This window comes from Rattus norvegicus, chromosome 18, assembly GCF_036323735.1.
Source record: "Rattus norvegicus strain BN/NHsdMcwi chromosome 18, GRCr8, whole genome shotgun sequence".
NCBI classification, from domain to species: Eukaryota; Metazoa; Chordata; class Mammalia; order Rodentia; family Muridae; genus Rattus; species Rattus norvegicus.
The window spans coordinates 31,346,564-31,367,520 of record NC_086036.1 but is presented as its reverse complement, the minus strand read 5'-3'; the positions used below and the strand labels follow the sequence as shown (position 1 = coordinate 31,367,520).

At 43.9% G+C, this 20,957-nt stretch overlaps 1 protein-coding gene and 1 long non-coding RNA gene across 10 annotated transcripts in view; one reads left to right on the top strand and one right to left on the bottom strand.

Moving 5' to 3' along the window:
- The window catches only part of Arhgap26 (Rho GTPase activating protein 26), a 786,446-nt gene that overhangs the window by 121,527 nt on the left and 643,962 nt on the right, over positions 1–20,957 (bottom strand). For all 4 annotated transcript variants that reach the window (XM_063277362.1, XM_006254660.5, XM_006254663.4 and 1 more), the window contains 2 exons: positions 20,895–20,953; positions 19,314–19,419 (listed from right to left, as the gene is read on the bottom strand). In XM_063277362.1, the coding sequence (XP_063133432.1) occupies positions 19,314–19,419; positions 20,895–20,953 (165 nt within the window). The remainder of the gene's footprint in view (positions 1–19,313; positions 19,420–20,894; positions 20,954–20,957) is intronic.
- Positions 15,118–20,957, top strand: part of LOC120098335 (uncharacterized) — a 16,400-nt gene continuing 10,560 nt past the window's right edge. For 5 of the 6 annotated variants that reach the window (XR_010059685.1, XR_010059684.1, XR_010059683.1 and 2 more), the window contains exons 1-2: positions 15,118–15,597; positions 16,632–20,957. The exon at positions 16,632–20,957 is cut by the window's right edge. This is a non-coding gene — a long non-coding RNA (uncharacterized LOC120098335). The remainder of the gene's footprint in view (positions 15,598–16,631) is intronic. The other variant, XR_010059681.1, reaches the window with a different exon arrangement.

Sequence of the window (20,957 nt, the reverse complement as noted above, 5' to 3'; positions counted from 1 at the left end):
AAAGCTCCTAACTCGTTCAGTCCTAGGATTCCTCACCTCACACTTTCAGACCAGGTTAACTGACCACTGAAAATGGAGGAACTGACAATGAATCTGGTGGCTGGGCTACTACAGACGGAATGGGTTCGAAAATATCATTTATTCAGTTCTCTCCTACTAAGCCAGATACTGAGGGTTTTTTTAACATAAAATAATGTTGATGGACTCATAGATAAATCTTTAAACAGGTATTCAGCTTTCATTTCTAACCCTGTAAATATCAATGAATGCTGATAATCTTAGGTGCTGAGATGAAACTGCTTAGGAATACTGGCTAAGCTCACAGTGCCATAGGCAAGGCTTCCACTGGGAGTGAAGAAAGTGGCTTAGAATTAAATAAGGGTGGTTTGTGAAGCACTGCCTACATGTTAAATGCCACTGGGCTGAACATTACAAAAATCGGTTCATTTATCTTATATGGCTTTTTTCCCAACAAAAAGAATGTTAAAGAAAGAATCCGGTGCCTTGATAGCATCAAGACTTCGATGACCTGACACAATTCCATCTCCAGAATGAAGGCTAAGAGCCATGCAGCATCCACCAGAGATAGTGTCTTGTCCACTATTAAGACTGTCCTTGTCTTTGTTGTTTATTGTCTGTGTGAAACTGAACTATTCCAGAAGCCCCTTTCCTTGAAACTGACCACTATGACCAAATTTTAAGATTACACTTTAGCCCAAATCTTGGGAGTTTTATTTATAATACTCCCTAATATCTCAATCTGATCTATTTAACCATTCTGCTAATGACCAACATATGACATCAATATGCTTGTCCCTAAAACAGAGACAGTGCCATCCTATGCACCACACTGTGACAGGTCCTGGTAATGAGAAGGCTGAGCCCAAGCTATACCACAAACTCAGAGTGGTTCTGACCGCATACATAAAGACCAGACCAGCATGGAGAGGACTGGGCAGGAAGACCCATCTTTAGACAAGGAGCCACTGTCAACTTTTAGCTGCTGGGAGACGGTGGGTCAGTTTTCTCTAAAAGTAGCCTTTGGTAAGTTACCATTGATATGTTGACCAGGCACTGTAGAAGGTCACATATCCAAAATTATTTAAGCAGCACAAAGTGGTCTTGATAGAAAAATAAAAGACAAAGTTGGGTGAGAAAAGGAAGGAAGGCAAATATAATCAAGATATATTGTAGGGAAATTTCAAAGAACTATCCAAAATTTCAAGGAACTATACAAAAATTTTAAAGGGTGAGTTCAAACAGTAGGTGGTCCTTACACTTACTCACAGTGTATAAAACCTACATGAGAGCAATGAGAATCTATAAAGGGTAAAGATAAAAGAAAACTTGAGGTTGTGAGAGGTAGGTGATGTGAGACGAACACTAAACACACGACTCTGAACTAGCGACTAGCAAGGGGTTTCTCAAGGGACTGTGGCAACAACTTCCACAGAAAGCTTGTTAGGAATACCAGATCTAGGTCCCTTTGCAACTCCCTAAAGATTCTGCTGGCCCCTATGCTTCCCTGGTGATTATCGTGGAGAATCACTGACCGTTCTTACAGAACCGCAAAGGTTTATCTCATGGAGGAGGGAGGAGTCATCTCTGGCCCAGAGGAGAGACAGAGGCACAGAGACATAGGTATTTCTGAGGAAGTCACAGGAAGCTAAAGTGAATGCAATGCAAAGGCTCTCAAAATACAGAGTCATAGGTGTTAGGCTCTGGCAAATGCTAAATTTGGTCATGAAGAAACCAAAAGGTTAGGGAGCCCCTTGGGTTTTTTTGTTTTGTTTTGTTTTGAAGTTAAATTCCAAATTTTCCCTTTCCAGCTCCAACTCCCGGAAGGACAGCTTTGAGACTAGTTAGTTATTATTGAATGCCCAGGCCATATGCTTTGGCTCATTCATAGTCTGTGCCACCACTTGGTTAGCTGTCTCTCAGTCCCTGCCCGCTTCTTCCTTCATGTCTCCTCGGTATCTCAGAGTTTCCCTGGTTCATCCACCTGCTGGTCCTGTCCATCTAGTTTCCCTTGGCTCTCCCTGAGTCTCTCTTTTATACTCTTCTTATTTCCCAGAATCCTCTTCCTGCTGGTGTCCCACTTCTGACCTCCTGCCTCAGTTCATTGGACATCGGCTTTTTTATTGACAGGTGATTCTTTCTACAGTCTCCAGGACCCTGAACTTTACCAGACCTTGAAGCACACGGTACCCAAGACCCTTGATGACAAATACAGGTCCCGATGCCAATGACCCTTTTGAATACCTTCTTTAGTGCAGGAGGAACTTACTGAAACATGACCCAACTTGTAAAATTCAGCAGACAGCACTGAAACAGCTGTACTAAGCAGACAGTGTCATTAAATATTGGCTAGAGAGGATGCTGCAGGCATTCACGGTTGTCTGAGCCTGAGCATAGGAAAAGCCATCCATCCTGAGCAACCCCTTGCATACTGACTAAGATGAGCTTTATGGTACTAGGACCCCCTCTGAGAAGAAAGAATCACAATATAGCTTAGGCTTAATAATGGAATTTAAATTTAAAGCACCACAGCAGCAGTGGAAAGTGCTAGGAAGGGCAAAAACCTTTCAGGGAGACTGGCTCAGTCTCTAGGGACTAGACCTAGAACAGTAAGCATTCACTCTTGAAATTAATAAACATGGAAAGAAGGAATCCAGGGTTAGGATTTATGACACTTTGATTTTTTCATAGTTTCAGGGACCTGCATATGTTGGCTGGTTTTTATATAATACAGTAAAAAGCAAAATGGAGGCCCAAGAGTTTCTCCCATAGTCAAAAATCTGGATATACAGTCAACAGTGGGTTTTTGTCAGTTAAGGAGAGCCGGAAGGGACTGGTATTTTTCTAGCCCCATGGATGGTTATATCCATTCTTATAATTCCTTTCCCAGATACTCTGGAGAGAGAAAACATTTTCCACCAAGAACACAGTCAACTCCTTGGTCCTTTACACGTCTCGCCCATCACAGAATCTTCTTTGAAGTACCTACGGGGAGTGAGATTGTTGGTGTAGGACACATGAAGTAACAGACCCTGACCTGCCATTGAGAAGCCTGGATAGTATCAGAAGAAAGCAAAAGAAATAAACCAACATCCCCAGGGCCATGGCCATAGCCTGCAGAGTACACAGGGACGGAGCCATTGTAATGGAGACACCGGCAAAGTCAGGTGGCAGGTGTAGGGTACTGTGTGCGGCTGGTGCCTCAGGTGTGGGACACAGAAAATGAGACTGGAGAGAAAGCAACAGCCAGGTCACAGCAGGCCTTGTATCTTAAGCCAGAGAGAACAGCCTACTGGTTTGAGGAAGGCAATGCAGAGGGGCAAGGCTCCCCTAAATCCTGCCTCCTCCCAAACCTGTGGAAAAGTACGCGAGCCTTGCTCTGCCCTTGCCAAGTTTCCTGTAAACGCTCCACGCATTCTGGAAAGCATAAGCAGCCTTTTCACGCATTCCAAGTGCATTTCCACGAGAGCCATCACAAATCAATCAGCAGAGGGTGATGAGAATCCAGAGCTCACCCCAGGCAGGGTGGAATTTGGCTCCCTCTCACTTCTTTTCTCTCTTTCTACTTTAGTGGCATATGAAGAGGAAAAATTAAAAATCAAACCTTTAAAAGTCTTAGAGGTTTACTGATAAAGAATAATGAATGTGGATATGGTATGATCTTAAGTCTTCCGGAAAAGTAACCCATCCCTGACAGGTAGGTCACTGACAGCATTTTCTCTGGCTGATGATTCCCACCCATCTGGAGTTTTCATTGTACTCTGACTGTCTCCCAGTGGGCTAGACTAAGAGTATCACAGATAGAGACATCAGTGAGACAGGCCACTGGACACTGCATGGACAACAGTTCAGCGAAGAAGAGACAGAAAGCACTAACAGGTTTCATTTCATCTTTACTATTATTTTCTGCAAAGCCAGGCCTTAGTTTCCCTATATGAAATTACGTAAAACTGGTCCTTTGCATATAAAGTATCACAGGGCCTTCGTGGGGGTGGGGGGGTTTGGGGTCCCAAAATGAAAGACAGGATAAGGTTATTCTAAATTTGAGCTAAGAAGTAAGAGAATGCATTTTCCCTACCCCATTTATGTGGCCAACAGAGTTCCTGCTGGGGATACACAGAGAAGCAAGAGCCAGTCACCCAAGCCAGAAAAAGAGCAGAGTGGATAAACGGGAAAAGGCAGCAAGAATTTGGGTAGGACTAGATTGATTATAATCAATATGTTCACATAAGGCAGAAATGAGCCCAGGGTTTTAGTACTATTTCTAAACAGTAGTGTAGCTTCCAAAGGAAGGTTCCTTGCAGTGGGGTAAAACAGAAGACAAGTGAAAAGCAACCGCCTTCAAGGGTAGGTAAGAGCAGGGAGAAGCAATCAGGGCCTAGAGATCTCAGCAGAAACAAGTGCTAGATGGGAAAAAGAGTGTAGATGACCCAAGAAAACAAGAGCCTACACAACATAGCAGGAGCTTCCCCTCAATCCCAGGCCTGGCCCCAATCTGCTAGGTGATCTAGACAGCTGTGCACACCCAGAATCAGGAAGAACTCCCCTATTTTCTTTCCTCGCTTGTTAGCCTGAGACTAGGTCTTGTTATACAACCCAAGTTAGGCTGGAACTTAGGACCCTCCTTCTGCCTCTCTGCTGTTGGGTTGAGATTTCTCTTTGACTCTACAGTTCACCCCATGAATTTCATACCACTCAGAAAGGTCAGATGTGTCCTCTAAAAAGATGCTGGCCAGAAATAGTAACACACTACAGAGGGGGTGACCTGCGCGTCTAGGAGCACTGAGCCCTTTCTAAGGGCTGCATTTGCTATTGCTCCACCACAGGGGAACTAGCATGTGAGAAGGCTTCCCAGACATTATACTCTGCGATTAAAAGGGCCGGCCAGAGCCCTAGGTGGAATCATGAATCAAGGAGCTCTCTGGGAGGCTCAACATCAGCCCTGTGAATCCTGTGAGAGATTCACCCCTTTGATGCCTTGGGTTCTTGGTTCTTCATTTCTGTGGGCTTTAAGCTAGGCTGTTCTAATTCTCATCCTGGGAATATACTCTACCAACCTCTACCCCACTCCTATGGACTGGGTAACCATCTTATAGGTTGACTGATAAGTAGTGACTGATAATTGTCCACTCTCAAAAAGACACTAAAGCAAGATGTACAGAAAGATAATTTGAAACACACACACACACACACACACACACACATGCACATGTTTGCTAAAATTTTTTCATGTACATGTTCATATATAAATGATTCTCTCTGACTTCCAGGGGAAACCATTAACATGAACGTTGATGTAGTACTTTGAATGAGATGCCCCCCACCTTCCACCAGACTTGGGCATTTGAATGCCTGGTCTCTGGTCAGTGGTGCTGTTTAGAGAGCCTCAGAAGGCATGGTTTTATTGGAGAAAGTGTGTGCCACTGCATATAGGCTATGACGCTATGAGGTTCCAAGGACGTGTGCCATTCCCAGTGAACTCTCTGTCTCCTGCTTGTGGTTCAGCTGTCCCTGCAGTCACCTGCTGCCACAATTCCCTACCAGGATAAGCTCTTGTACAACTCCCTCAGGAAGCTAAGACCATAAACCCTTTCCTTTGTAAGTTACCTTGTCCATATATTTTACCAAGGCAACAGGACAATAACTAGTACAATCGGTGTTTATGATTTAAATTATCTTTTGATATTTTAAAACTGATTTATGTGTGTCTACTTAGAGATATCTGGTAAGACTGAGACAGAGACAGAGACACAGAGAGAATTTCCAAAACTGGTATCAAAGTGTTCTGCCTTTTTAGCCTATGTTCTTCATCCCATTTTATCTTTTAAGGTAAGTGCTTTCATTCCTACAAATGCCTTGTGAGTAGGCCAACATTATTTATCCCTTGCCACATTAATAGGACGTGGAGTTGTTTCCTTCTTGTCTGAACAACACTGTACACACCCTCTCACACATGTGAGATCTGGCAAGATGACCAATAGCAGAATTGCAAAGGTGCAGCGCTTATGCAGTTCTCAATACTCACAATTTATTCCCACAATGAATCAGTCACTGAGTGGAGTGATGACCAGACAGAAGAGGGGGGAAGATTGGGGTGATGGACAGACAGAAGAGGGGGGAAGATTGGGGTGATGGACAGAGAGAAGAGGGAGATCCCTGAGAATCCAGAAGAATTCCTTCACATTATGTGAAAAAATGTTAGACCCTTCTGAGTATTTCAAGGACATACAGACAATTTTTGAAAAGAGAAAATAGTTAAAAGGTAAATCCAATAATAAGGTTCAAATGTGTGTGTTGGTCACTGTTATCCTTCACAGCAGCCTCCAGACTTCAATATAAATCAAATCAAATGGGAGGTCCTTAAAATCGGAAAGCTCTGCTTGTCACATTGTGACTGAGGGACTTTAATGGGCCTAGTGAGTTCCTCCTCAGACACACACACACACACACACACACACACACACACACACACACACCTAGTAGTTTGGTCAATATAAAATAACCAAGATATATTTTACAATGCTTATTAACATAGTGAATATAAAATGTTGACCTGCTAACACAACAGTTGTTATGTACACATGACTATCTCTAGTAGCATGGCCAATGTTAAACTAACCAAGATGTATTTTTAAAAGCCATCAAAACAAATTCAAGTGGTTAAATTTCAAGCTAGGAGTCTACTATCTCATGTCATAAGTAGATTAAGAACTCTTCAGGGAGAAAAAAACTTCATATTTTGATGATCATAAATTCTAAACAGAACATACAATGCTTGTTTACATAGCTCTGTAAAATGTTGGCCCTCTAACAGAACAGTAATTGTTATGCACTTTTGAAATGTTAAAGGAATTCTTGCTAAGATTATGACAACTCTTGTTCTAAGTAATAATTAGAGCAAGTCTAATGCTATAATTAAAGTAACGAAGAGGAAAAATATAGCCTTAGCCGCCACTGTGTGGTCTTTGCTTCTGGCCTTCTCAAGTAGAGTTGGGCTCTCTACCTTAGCTCTTACACCACCACGTACCTCACACCGAGGCCCTGGTATCCAGCATTACAGCGCAGTTTATCTGTGGACAGACTCTGGTTCCCCTCTGATATCAGACCCTGTCTCTGATAGGGAGGTCCCGTGCTAATCTTTGGGGACCTGTGTAGCATAGTATGGCTAGAAGCAGTGAGTCAACCAGTCAGTCAAAGCGCTGATAAACAAGTCAGCCTTTCTGGATGGGTGTTAGCAACAAGACATCCAGTTAAAAATAAACTAACAGCATTGGAAATAGGAACTACAGAACTGGAAATAGGTCCTGCAGGCTGTATGTCTTCTATTACAATAGTCTAACCCATCACTGTAGTGTGAAGGATGCCACAGACAATATAGAAGCAAAAGAGCAAGGCTGTTGTCTGGTAAAACTCTATAAACACTAACATTTGAATTTCCTACGATTTTCATGTATCATAAAATATTGTTCTCCTCTAGATTTTAAATTATTATAAATAAAATTAACTATTTATTCTTAGCTTATAATTCATACCAACACAAGCGGCAGAGGGGCTCCAACCCCTGCTCTAGCAGATCTGACAGAGAAGTCAATAGGAAGAAAAGCAAAGGACTCATTAGTCTGGATAGGCCAAGAGGAGGAGGCTAGGATAGATGGGAAGTAAGCAGAACTGTTAGTGCCTATCGTCGGGACCAGAGAGATGGCAATAAAGAGCATGGTTTTACTGGCAGTTTATGTGAACTTAGAACTAGCTACACAAACTAATTATATTATATAAACATATTAACTAATGGCTAAAGAAGTAAGAAAAATAACCTGGCATCATTAACAGATGGGGTAACACTAACTGAGATAAATCAAGCAGGCAAACAGAGAGCAAAAATTCCTAAGTCACAGGTTTCCCATTTCTAACACTGCTGAGCGCCTGGCCCACTCCCTGGCAGAGGTATAGACAAAGGACAGGGGAAAAGACAGACAAAGGGATTCTGTCTGAGAACAACCAAAGATTGATGTCCTGTCCCTGTCTCACCCAGTCCCACTGCGTGAAGCTATAGATACCTCCCAAGTTCAAAGGGGTCAGAGTCTGCTCCTCTCACTGAAAATAATTACAACTGTTTAAATAGCGCACATGGTTATTATATTAAAAAATCCAAAATAAAGAAGCCAAGAGAACCCAAGTTCTCTTGAATGCAGTGTGTGTGTGTGTGTTTGTGATATAAGTAAATTTTTTAAGTTAAAAGAGCCTTCTAATTTTATTGCTGAAGAAACTAAAGATGCACAAATTATCTCAAAACTGTGCATAAAATGAGTTTGAAAAGAAACAGGAGGAGAAAGCTGGTCAGGCCAAGCTTTCTATATTGTCACCAAACAGAAACAAATACTTAGCAACTTGCCCTGGCCTCGGCAAATGCTACAATAGACTAATACATGTGAATCAGAAGGCCAAGACTTCCTCTCCACCTAGCTCTGGCCACACCTCCTTCATCAGAGATTATCTGAGTCATCAGACACCCGGGACAACACAGTTGCCAGTGGGCTGGCAAACATCAGAGACTTCGCAGAAGAAAGGTATCGCAAAGTCAGCTCTCCAACGGGTGACCCCTGATACTTACCCCGGATACTTTTTATTCTTCCTTTCATTTTTATTCAACAAATGATCACAAAGTACCTAATTTATGGGCAAAACATTGTGTAGATGTCAGGGATACAGAACAGACAGACACTGTCAACTCACAAAGCTCACAGCTCAGGAGAAGTTGGCAATAATAAATAACCAAGTAAGTAACATACAGAGTGCATTTGATGATGACACATGCTGTGGGGGGAAAACCTAAGTAAATAGGTGGGTGGGGGATGCTGGGACAGAAGGCTGCAATTCTCTGACCAACTGAGGAAGTCATTTAAAGATGGGGACAGACGTAAGGGAAGGGGGAACTAAAGGGTTATATCCCAGACACTGCAACCAAGACTGGGAAACAGCAGGTCAGGGGAGCTTTTCATGGCAGAAAGAGTGAGAAAGAAGGAAAGTTTGAAGGTGATTCAGCTACACAAAGTCATGGCAACGCTTTACACGGTACTTCCCTGGAGTCCGAGGTAGGAAAGCCTGCATAAGTTCAAGAAGAATGAACAGCAAGATGGGATTTGTGAGCAGCAAGCACAGACACCTACTTGAGAAGCTCCAAGAACATGGAGAAGTGTGATGCTGTCCACAGGGAGTGGGCCTGGGGAAGCTCTTTTAAGTTCTTGTTTTCTTAGTTTTGGAAGAACTGAGTAAATCCCATGTATATGTGCCAATGTGAAAACTTCAAGGATGGGAGGAAGAGAATGTTAGAGGGTGAGAGTGGCAGACACAGCCACAGGGTGAGAGTGGCAGGCTGCCTTTAGGAGGGAACACGGGGGGCTGGCACAAACGCAGGCATAGGTGCTAATCTGGTGGCAGAAACCTGGGGAAGTTCTGAGTGAATCTACTTCTTCTGTCAAATGGGAAGTAAAATCTGAGATAATCCTTGGAAAAGAAGAGGCAGTGGCTGAAGAAAACGCAGAGCGTATGGGTTGGGGATTTAGCTCAGTGGTAGAGCACTTGCCTAGCAAGCGCAAGGCCCTGGGTTCGGTCCCCAGCTCTGATAAAAAGAAAAAGGAAAAAAAAAAAAAAAACGCAGAGTGGTGCCAGTTAGCCCACGGAACCTCAAGAGTGCTTTGCAATACCTCATGGTTCAACTCTGCTTCAGTTCTGTTGCTGCCCCAGAAACCTCCCAATAGCCTTCCTTCTTTTACACATAGTTTAAATGTCTCAAAGCTAACTTTTGTTGCTTACAACCAAAACAACTCTGTGTTGAGGCCTAGGACGTTCTAGTTTCTCAATGAAAGCCCGACTTGAACAAAGTTGGACCCGATTGTGTGTACCTTCAAGGATACAGGAAGACCTTGCAGTATATTGGCAAGACAAATTACTTTGGGTTCCTTTCCCGTTGAACAGACGAGAAAAACAGGCTTATATTTTTCTTCCAGGATTGGAAACACAAGATCAGGATGCTGCTCCGCCCAAAGAAAACTGTCCTGTGCAAAGCAGAGAGGGCTCACAGGGCGGTCTACAGTATCTTAGCCTTTCTTCTCACCTTTTATGAGTTGAACTGGAAAAAGGACTAAGTATCTACTAAGGAAGAAGAAGCTGCATGTGTGTATGCACAGTCTTCCTTGAAAATATATGGAAATTTCAGTGACTTAAAAAGACTGTGCTTGGGGCTAGGCTGGGCAGCAGAGAGGATGCACTGCACCCAACAGCAATGTTTAACACAGGATTCTATGTGACAGGGCAGTGAAAGTGAATCACGAAGAAAGTCAGTCGCCCACAGACATGGACCTTTCCAATACCACAGAGAAGGGTGGAAATTTCCAGATTATGCAGACTGAGATGAGTCTTTGTGATAGAATGTGTCCCCCTTCAGGAAATTAAGAATTATTAAGCTGCAGTAAACACAGCTGCTTCTGAGATGAAATCAGCCTTGTGACACCAGGAGCACGAGGCGGGAGGGGCAAGTGAGTGAGAGCCGTCATGGAAATCGGGCTCTGCTCAGCTAGCTCTGATGAACAGGTGCTTGGCTCCCTGGCACTGAATCCTGGAGGCCCTGAATCTTCACAGAGAAGTGTGAGGTCTGGTGCAAGGTGGGACCTGAAACCAGATATAACAGCTTTCTCCCAGCTGGCACTGTGCTAGCTCTTCTTCCTCTAGGAAGAGGGAGATGCTCAGCCCTCTGGCCCAATATGTAGCAGGGAGCAAGAGAGAAGAGGGAGAGCAGAGCATATACACATGGAAGTCTCGGGCAGGAGGGGCCCTGTGTGCTGTGTTCAGCAGCACGCCCCAAAGTCTCCCTATAAAGTAACTGTGAAGAAAGCTCTGTCAGTCAGTAACAGTAGCCCAACTAGCTGGAGTTTAAGGGCTTCAGTAACCGTCCCATCTGCCTGCCGTCTCCCCACTTCTCAGATGCAAGGAGCTGACATCTGCAGCAGACGTTCCACGTGTTCATCACAGTTTTATGCACATTTAATTTAACCCTCACAACTCCAGGACAGCAGGTGCTATTATCATCTTACTTTGGTTTTCCCAAGAAGAAAAAACTAGTTTACTAGAACGTTCTCAGACAGAATAAAGTAGACACAGTAGGAGTTAAGCAGCCAATGTCTGTCCAAGCTCTTGGACCTTTTTCAAATGAGGCTGTGTACTGTCTGCGCCTTGGGCTCACTCCCCCACCCACTGCCTTCAGGCTTCCCCACTGGAGTGCTTTAACCTGGTTTCAGGGCTGTGTGTGTGTTGACTGACATTTTAATGTGTGCTTCTCTGTGTTGGCTGTTAGAGTTTACGAAGGTCTGGAACTATGATTGGGAAACTATAATATCAGGCAACAACTGCCCAACATGAGTTAGAGGCTGTTCTAGCTTAAATGTTTATGATACAACGAAAGGCCATATGGAGCTAAGGATATAGCTCAAGGGTTAAACACTTGCCTAGCATATATGAGGTTCTAGGGTCCACCCCTAACTCCACCATATATTCATTCATACACACAGAAAGGTTGGGGGTAGGCATTGGTTTCTGCAAGGTTATGGGAGAAAACAGATCCAAAGCAGGCCTTCTGGCTCCAGTATGCTCTCAGTGCCCAGAGATGAACTCCAAATTCCTACAAGTCTGCCTTACCACATATGAACCACAACTACTTGAAGAATTGGTGAGAAACCACTCCGTGTAAATGAGAAAAAGAAAAGTATTTTATGTGGTAGGGACAGGGCTCAGTTGGTAGCCTGCTTACTTACCATTCACAGTGCCCTTGGTTTGATCACAGTAAACCTAATATAATGACGCACACCAGTAATCTCAGCACCTGGGAGGTGGAAACAGTAGGATTGGGAGTTCAAGGTCATCTTTGGCGGCATAGAAAGTTTGAGGCCAGGGGTTGGGGATTTAGCTCAGTGGTAGAGCGCTTGCCTAAGAAGCGCAAGGCCCTGGGTTCGGTTCCCAGCTCCGGAAAAAAAAAGAACAAAAATGAAATAAAATAAAATAAAAGTTTGAGGCCAGCCTGGGTTCCACAAGGCACCATCTCAACGTGCACTCACTGCTCCCTCAAAAAGAGCTCAAGGTCATTCTCAGGTGCCCAGGAACCTGGAGACCAAGCTGGGAAGACAAACCTAGCTAAGCAGGCAAGCAAAGCTCGGGAGAACTCAGCCTGTGGTGCACAGCACGCTGGTGCTCGGCCAGAGGGGCCTGCAGCTCCCCAAGGGCACTTCATCACTGCTCCCAGGGCCAGTGCACAACCCCGGGCTCTGCTGCACCTGGCAATGGAGGAGCTAAGACAGCAGGTCGTCGTTATTCTTGCTTTTACAATACTACCAGCAGAAGACAGTGGCAGGAACTAAGAAGGAAAGAGAGGGGACCCTTTCCAAAATGTGAGAGGAGAACTCCAAGGCTGGCTCCTTGAGTTATAAAAAGATAAATTATAAAACAGGAAAGTCACTGAGAAATAAATCCAAACGTGAGCGGAAGAACTAAACATCAATGAGGAAGGTGAATTCCTAAAAAGTTTGATTTTATAAGGCTGTGTATGTGTGTGTGTGTGTTTGTGTGTGTGTGTGTGTGTGTGTGTTCCTGTCTCTTTCTTTTACCCTAATCCTGAAGGCCATACACCATGATGGCTGCCGGTTTGACAAGTGGGCTAACTAAAGATTGACCTATGATTACTCCTGCCCTTCCGTTGATTTAAAGTGATAGCTGTCTGCTTGCTTTAAAATATGTGGCTGTTGGGCTGGGGATTTAGCTCAGTGGTAGAGCACTTACCTAGGAAGCGCAAGGCCCTGGGTTCGGTCCCCAGCTCCGGAAAAAAAAAAAAAACAAAAAAACAAAAAATATGTGGCTGTCCTCTCTGCTGCCCCTTTGAACAGGTTTTCCTTTGGCTCTACCAAAAATAGCTGAGAGGGTCTTTTGAGAATTATTAGTCTTAAAATAAACAAAACAGAACAGAACAATGTCTCCCCGCCCTGGAAAGATGAAAAGGAAACCTGTTGCAAACGTATCACTTGGTTCTTGCAGCGACCTCTAACCTACCATAAAAAGCAGGCCATTCTTGAGAAAAGAATAAAAGAGGCGGTCAGGGCAGCAATTCTCCTAGCCCTTCCCCAAACTCTCTTTGAAGATAAGCAGGCTGTTAGTAAGCCTAACACCTGCATCATGACGAGGCAGTGATAGGCATAAGAACTGGGCCAGGCACAAGAGACCGCGGAGGTCCATGGGAAACTGGAGATGCGCACCCTGGCGGATAGTGTGGCTTCTCCTCAGCTCTAGCCAACTGCTAACAGAGACGTTGGAATTTTTCAAGTAAAGTTACCCCCTTTAGAAGCGCCTGAAACCTGTTTGAACTTTTCAACCAGCAATGTACCATGGGACAGAACACATGTGGGCTGCTCCAGCTAGCGGCTGGTTTGCAACGTATAGGGAAGAAAGGATGACAAGGGAGCTGGACTGCATGCTCACACACACTCTCCCCCGGAAGCTTCTGATCTAATAGGATTGAGAGACAGTCAGCAAACTGTGCCGAGGGCAGAACGTGATACTCATAAAAGGGGAACAGAGAAGATAATGGGAGCTCAGGAACGTGAGAGGCGCTTGAAGCAGGCAGGAATCTTGCAGACTGAAGCATGTGATGATCTGGGCTGAAGCTGAATGAGGTAGTTTTGAGCAGGCAGAGGGTATGAAGTGGCCGTTCCCGAAGAGAGGAAACGACTGGCAAAGGGAAAAGATGGAGCAGGGAAGATGCTTGAGAAATGACCAACCAATATCCCATAGTGCCATCTACAATGCAGCCCTATCCCATAGTGCCATCTACAATGCAGCCCGTAATAGAGAGGCCAGGGTGATTACAGAGACAAAGACAGGGCGGCGACGTCCAAAGGGGCTGAACACTGTATGAAGCGTTTTATAGAATGACAATGGAGAAACTGCTTTTGGAGTTTTTATCATTTTGTTTTTATGCGGGTGAGTCAGTCATATGTTGGAACACAGTGTGTTTCGAGTTCTTTACCTGCAGGGGCTGTACTCTGTGGACTAGAGCGGAAGCAGCTGCTACAACCAGGGAAGGGCCTTTGCAAGAAGCCTGGGAAAGACAGGCAGTCTGGGGAGTTAGTGATGAAAACAGAATTATGTGGATTTATAGAATAGAAACTAACTGGACTGGGTGATGCATGCTGGCAAAGCTAGCACTTTTGAGGCTGAGGCAGAGGACTGAGAGTGTGAAGCCAGCTTGGAACTAGCAGCCAGAATATGGCCCCATGTGATATCAAGCCAGAACCACCAGTGGCCCAGCAGCCATGCATTCCCACAATGGCAGCAGTAGAGTGTCTAGCGGCTACCAGAGAGAACATAGGTTTGGGAAACGGGGTACACAGCTGATGGACAGCAGCCTGAGAAACCGTAGGAGTCTCCATCTCTGACAGCAATTGTATCAGAAACATTAAGTGCACTCAGTGCGAGTGTAAATTCTCACTGCTATTTGTTCTACAGCACCACTGGCAGAGAAGAAAGCACTAGCATTTCTCACGCAGTCATACTTCATTCTGACTTTTATCTTTGGAGCCTGGGATGGAGAGAGCACAGTAGAGTTATGTGGGAGACATGTGCCAGTGTGTGTATAAGTACACACCTCCCTTATTGCTGACCCTCTAAGAATATCATGGAAGGCTATTTAACCATTAGGTGCTACTCTTTTTGGAGCCAAGGTCTACCTTGCCTTGTAACCACAACATTTCTACATAAGCTCAACGCACTGATTCTAGATCCTAAAAGAAACTTGGATGTTCCCTTCTTGATTTGAAGGATGCAAGGACTCAGGCTTCAGTCATGATTGAGAAAAAAAAAAATCAAAGCCACCAGATCCTTAAAAACTTCTGCCAAAAAGAAAGTCTTTCTTACTTCCATGCCAAGTGTTTGTGTTTGCCCTGCAATTTCTTTTCATGATCCCTGTAATTGTTAGACTGTTGTCCTTTCAGAAAGTTCCACATGATAGATGGTCAAAATAAACATCAGATAATAGAGGGACGAAAATAACCAGGAATTGGGGGAGGGGCATAAGCACAAAGTCGTATTTGCCTTCTTTATTAGTCGTTAACCCCCAAATCTCATAATTCGATATACATAAGCCAAAACCACAGAAGTTGGCCATTTGGTCCCATGTGTCCAGATGAGTCATCATACCACAGGAAGATCTCTAGTGAGCCTAACATCAGCTCACTATGACTTCACTAAGGCTCCTAGGAGCAGACACTACAAGCTGCCTACATGAGGCTGCCTACAGAAAGCTCCTATTCTGTTTTTCATTCTAGTTAGTGTCTGCTTCCCTCGGTAGTTCGGGTAAATCCTGTCTGTTGTAACCTACTCATGAAGATTCCCCTCTTCCTCATAATTGTTTTGGACCAAGGGGACCAGGAAATGTGTTGGCAAGTCTGTGGAGAACATCTTGGAGAGCATCATTGTAACTCCTGAAGTGGCTCAAGAAGAAACACGGTTTCTTCTATCTCTGCCAAGCACTGACGACACAAGGTAACATCTTATGGCCTCTAGAGGAGGCTGGCTGAGCTGGAAATAACCTGGGGCCTTCAGAAGCCACAAATTAACCAGCTCCCAAGGCTGAGTCTTTGTAAGGAAAAAATAGATTCCTTTATTAAGCCATTTTGAATTAGGAGTTCTCTTAATTGATGTTCAAAACATCCTAAACAATGTCAGATCGCCTAAGCCACACTTGGGAAACTATCAAAAACATAACAGTAAGATTTATTTCTTACAAAGTGTTTTGGGAAAACCAGCTCTGAAAAGGTTATTTTTTAATACTGACCCCTGATATATAGAGAGTGCTGTGAAATCCTCCTACAGAGTGTAGACACTGTAATAAAGTTAAGGATGAGCCACTGTGAATGATATGTGTGGGGATAGCCAACATACTTGGAACCATCAAATATGTAAACATTAGGAAACTATGGTGAAGTCTGTCTTTATTACTCATCCCCTGTTTTTTTATTCCACAATTATAAGATCAGGAATTTTCTTTCTTGTTTCTGTTTTGAGCCATACCTGCCCCCATGCCTACCTAGTGAAGACAGAGAAAATCTCAATCTCTCTCCCTTTCTCTCCCTTTCTCTCCCTTTCTCTCTCTCTCTCTCTCTCTCTCTCTCTCTCTCTTTCTGTCTGTCTTTCTGTCTCTCTCTCTCTCTCACATAAACACACACACACACACACACACAAGAAAACTGAGACATAAGGAAGTAGAACTAAAGAGATCCAAAGCTAGCTGAACATGACTTCCTTTATAATGAAAATGTTTTGTGGGCTATGTGTTATTGTAAAATAAATTTGTGTGCTTAGAGGTCTAAATCTGACCAAATTTTAATACCAAATCTGGAAAAACAAAGACAAGATTTTTAAAAGACTGATTTAATAATAGCAACGGTATCTTTTGTATTTGAAGAGTCAGTTTTCTTCTTCCATCATTAATGTACTTCAAAATTCCGACTCATATTCCTTTTTAATATCATCTCCCTTTCCTCACAATGTTTTATGTATGGCCTCTCCTGCTGCAGGCCAGTGGGTCTCAACGGTCGTCTGTGTCTTATGTCTTATCTACCTGGAAAACAACCCAGAAGTGCAGCAGCTGCTAGAAGGGTCTCAGTGTGGCCCAGAAGTGCCAGCCTGAGCAAGCATCTGCGGTGACTCCAGGCGCATATGCAGGCGAGTGACTCCAGATTGCACACTGATCCCAAGGCACAGATAGAAAACATCTAATTATCATAGTAGATTTAAGCTGGATCAACACAGACATGCGCATGGTTGCCTGTAATTTTGATGTTCCCCCTGAGGTCTGGAACAGACCCAAGTTCTCCATGACTTGGATACATTTTAGTAATCATTTTGCTTTAGAGGTCAGGAGTTTTAATGTTTCCCCTAAAAGCCTCTGCCAATTCCCCAGATGTACTTTTTCTTGAGATTAAATATAAAATTCCTAGAAATTTTATATAAATATAAAACTTTATAAAATATAAAACAAACAGTTATCATACATATTGCCTGACTTTGTACCAAAGGCTGAGATCTACAGGCAGAAGAGTAGGTAAGGAGAGAAGTAAACACTGGGTTTTCCAGCAGTCGGCCCTGAAACCAAAACTTAGGAAGGAAGCTGCCCATTAAGCAAGTGGCCAGGGAACAATAGCCCAGGCCAATCCTAGGCTCAGTCTGAACCTGAGAACACTGGAATTAAACAACGCTGCCCCAGGTTCAGTTTCCCTTACAGCTGGGCTCTAAAATAAGGGCCACAGTGTAAGTGGAGCTCAGCTCAAGTGTGGTCTGAGAACTCCCCTGAGCGCCACTGAAAACTCATCTGGAAGCCAGCTCTGTGGCCCAAAGGCTGCTTCACCTCAGCAGCTCCAACCCACAGTAAGGAACAGGAGTGAGGTGACTGGTAGACATCCTGATGCTTAAATGAACAAGGAAATGGCAGAAGGCCAAGGCACCCATCACCAAATTACACAAAGGGCTCCAGATATGAAATAAACAAACCCCGGGGACGGGTTGGGGGAAACAAAGCAACAGGTCCACACCACGGGCACAACCTGCATGTTCTCCAGCTGTATTATGTCCTGAATTAGAAAGAGCATGGACTACTGTATTATTGCTTTAACTGTTTTCTTCTTTAGAGTCTCAATCCTCGGGACAATTTACAAATGGAAAAATTTCGATTTGGGTTCTGTTGGATCACCACTGATTTTTGATCCAACTAAGCCCATTCCGATCTCATTGCATGTAAAGAACCAGCTTTCAGTTAGTGTCCAGCCCTTCTCTCTCCCACCTGCTCCCAGCAGGCTTCACGGCCATTTGAAATTAAGAGGCTGCTGCACCTCCTCATATACTCAGCAGAGAGTGCCCCTGGAACCTCCTACTTTAATGAGTACCTGAAGGATGCAAAGCTCTGTTTGCAATGACAGAAACCAGCTTTCTAGGGTAGCAAATGCTCAACTCTGGGTTGTTTGGAGCAAGCACCAAGTTCATTTCAGAGCACTGGGAACTGCTTTCTGTGCTCCCATTACTTTAAGCAAACGTCATGGTGTTCTTTGGACATTCTGGAGGTATTCTCCCTGCAAACTCACGTGTCCTGGACCATGCTTCCTAATTATTTCTGAATATGCAGTCCAGCTATGACATCACAAAAAAGTAATTAATAATGGAAAATTCCTCGGCTCTGCCCTCTTGCTTCTCACCAATGCACAAAATACCCTTGGTTCTTTATAACAGCCTTATAAATCTTTATGGTATATGTATGTGCACCCCACAATGGAAGGTAGCATGAGATGCTTAACAGATGAGGGAAAACTAACCACAACAGTCTCCCGCAGGTGAGCGTCGGCTTGTCCCAAAGGTTTGGTTTAATGGCATGAGCAAAGCACTGGTTAAGGGAAGATTTACAGCACGTCAGTTCAGGGAGGGTGGGGCTTAATGAATGAGTAAAGTCTACATTGACACTCCACCACCACCATCTTACTATAATGAAGAATACTTAATTTAAGAAAGGTCAGAACACAGCATACACGTAATGACTAACACCAATTCCTCAAGGCTATTCGGAAATGGGTGAGGCAACAGAAAACACTAAAATTAAAAAGCATCACAGTGCTGTTAAAACTTCTAGCACAAAAACTAGCCCCTTATTCAACACTTGGGTGATGTTGCAGGTCAAGAGGACATTTGCCAAAAACAAGTCCCTTGTTCTCTAGGCTTCTTCAAAGGCTTTAATAAGGTAAGCTTAAAAATCAATGGCCTAATAGATGAAGACAAGATCCATACTTGGTGAATGAGGAACCGAAGAAGTGGGTAAAGCTGTGGCTTGTCCGTGGTTTAAGAACAGACACTTCTGGAACCAGGGCATTCTTGCTCCAAATCCAAGTTCTATAACCACACAACATATCACTTTTCCTCAGACAACAAAAGAAGGTCTAAACCCTGAAAACTTCACGGTAACCAGGAATAATGGCTGACATAGTCTGGATTGGAGAGTCACCCTGCAACCTCTGGTGAGCTGCACTGTGGCCTTCTTGTGGTTCCTTGGCAAAGGCCGCTTGGCACGAAACGTGTTCTCTACAGTCACCACTGCACGAATTTGTTTCCTGAGCCTCCAGCCTACCTGACGTCACAGTGGGAGACACACACTGACTTCCTGTGGGGGTCAGAACTCTCCTGGGTTAGGAGAGAGTTGTAGTGGGGGAGGAACCTACTTTGCCAGGTGGTTCATGAGCAGCTGCAACATCTGCCGATTCTTCTCTGGGAGCCGATGAACAAGGCTATGGATCTCAGAGACGCGAGTCTCTTGGTTTTCCAGCTCTGTGAAAAAGAGGGGTACCATTTTATTGGAGTCACAGCTAAGTTACTGGACAAGACCAAGGGGGAACTAAAGCCTTGGCAGTAACATGGGAAGGATGTTCTTGAGGATTCACCACTGTGCCTCACATGCGTGCTTAGGACCAGCGTGGCAGGCTCCACAAGGCCTTTCAGTGTGCTTTCTGTACCAGAGTTCATCCAGCTAATGATTGTGATGAAATGGAGCTGGTCAACCACATACCCAGGGAAGGAACAAACACGGGAGCAGCTGGCTCCCTAGAGGGCCAACTTCATTTCAAGGAAAGAAGGAACTTTATGCACTTGTGAAGTGGTAAACAGATCTTATGTGAACATCACCAAGGTCTCAAATTTCAAAATGATGTATCCAGATGCACAAAAAACCACCACCATGCTTAAGTTACAAGTAACACACCAGCTGAATATGAAGAACACAGTGGCAGATAGAACATTCAAATCTTTCTATCACTCTGTAGCCTGCACTTTTTGATTCAAATTGGGAAGCTTTGTTTCTCTGGGAAATAAACTGCTAATACTCACCATATCTATTTATAGAACTGATGTGAGGTTTAACTAGAGAATGGTTGCTATGGGTTTGGAATTTCTCTTGAGAAAGAATCCACATAAACACCATCTTCATTCCTAGCTCTCTCCCGTGCCTTTCTCTTCCTTGTTGGAAAGAACGAGCTCAGGTATATGAGACTAGCGGAACATTGGGTTCTAAAAAATTAGGCCAATAGTAGTTACCAGGGTAAACAAACCCTAAAGGCTAAAAGTATCCAGGGAGAGGCACAAGCTATGGGCATCATAATACCAAGAGCAGTCCTGCCAGGTTTAAATCTGATAGAGAATCTAACTGCCCATCGCTGCTGGTCTGCCCGACGTAGACAGATTCCAATAGACTTAGGGCAGCTTGAACCTAATCCCTATGTGTTTTAATAGCAGTAATGTGAACTAGGACTGAGATGATATAGACAAAGAATGATCAGAAGCTGTAAATGGAAGACATGGTGGAAAAGGACTGTTACACAAAGGGTGCCATACTCAAAGAAACACTTCTGCTGCTCAGTTTATGAGACACACAATGTCTAATTCATTTTGTGGAATGTTACTTTAAGGATGGAAAGCTCCAAGAAGTTACAACTCCAATTATCAAAACTAGAAAGGCAAAATTGCTTTTCTGTCTCATCTCACTTTTCTTCTGCTCCCTTCCCTTCCAACCAAGAAAACCAGCTCTTAAGTTTTTTTCTTCCACCAGGAAGTGGCAGTGTTAGTAAGGCCCCTGGCGGTCTTGATTCTACTTCGTTTTCAGTTTGTGACAGAGTCTCGTCGGCTTGTAGGCAGACATTCATATGCAGACTGTGACAGGCTAGGTAGTATTTATATTGGGATTCTGGGTGTTCCTCGAAATAGAAAAATCTATTCTTTTCTCCTTGAAACTTCAACTAAAAGATGCTTACTTGCAGCCTTGATGAAACTTCTTTGAAACTGGTACATCATGAGCGGTCCTGGAAGCATTCTAG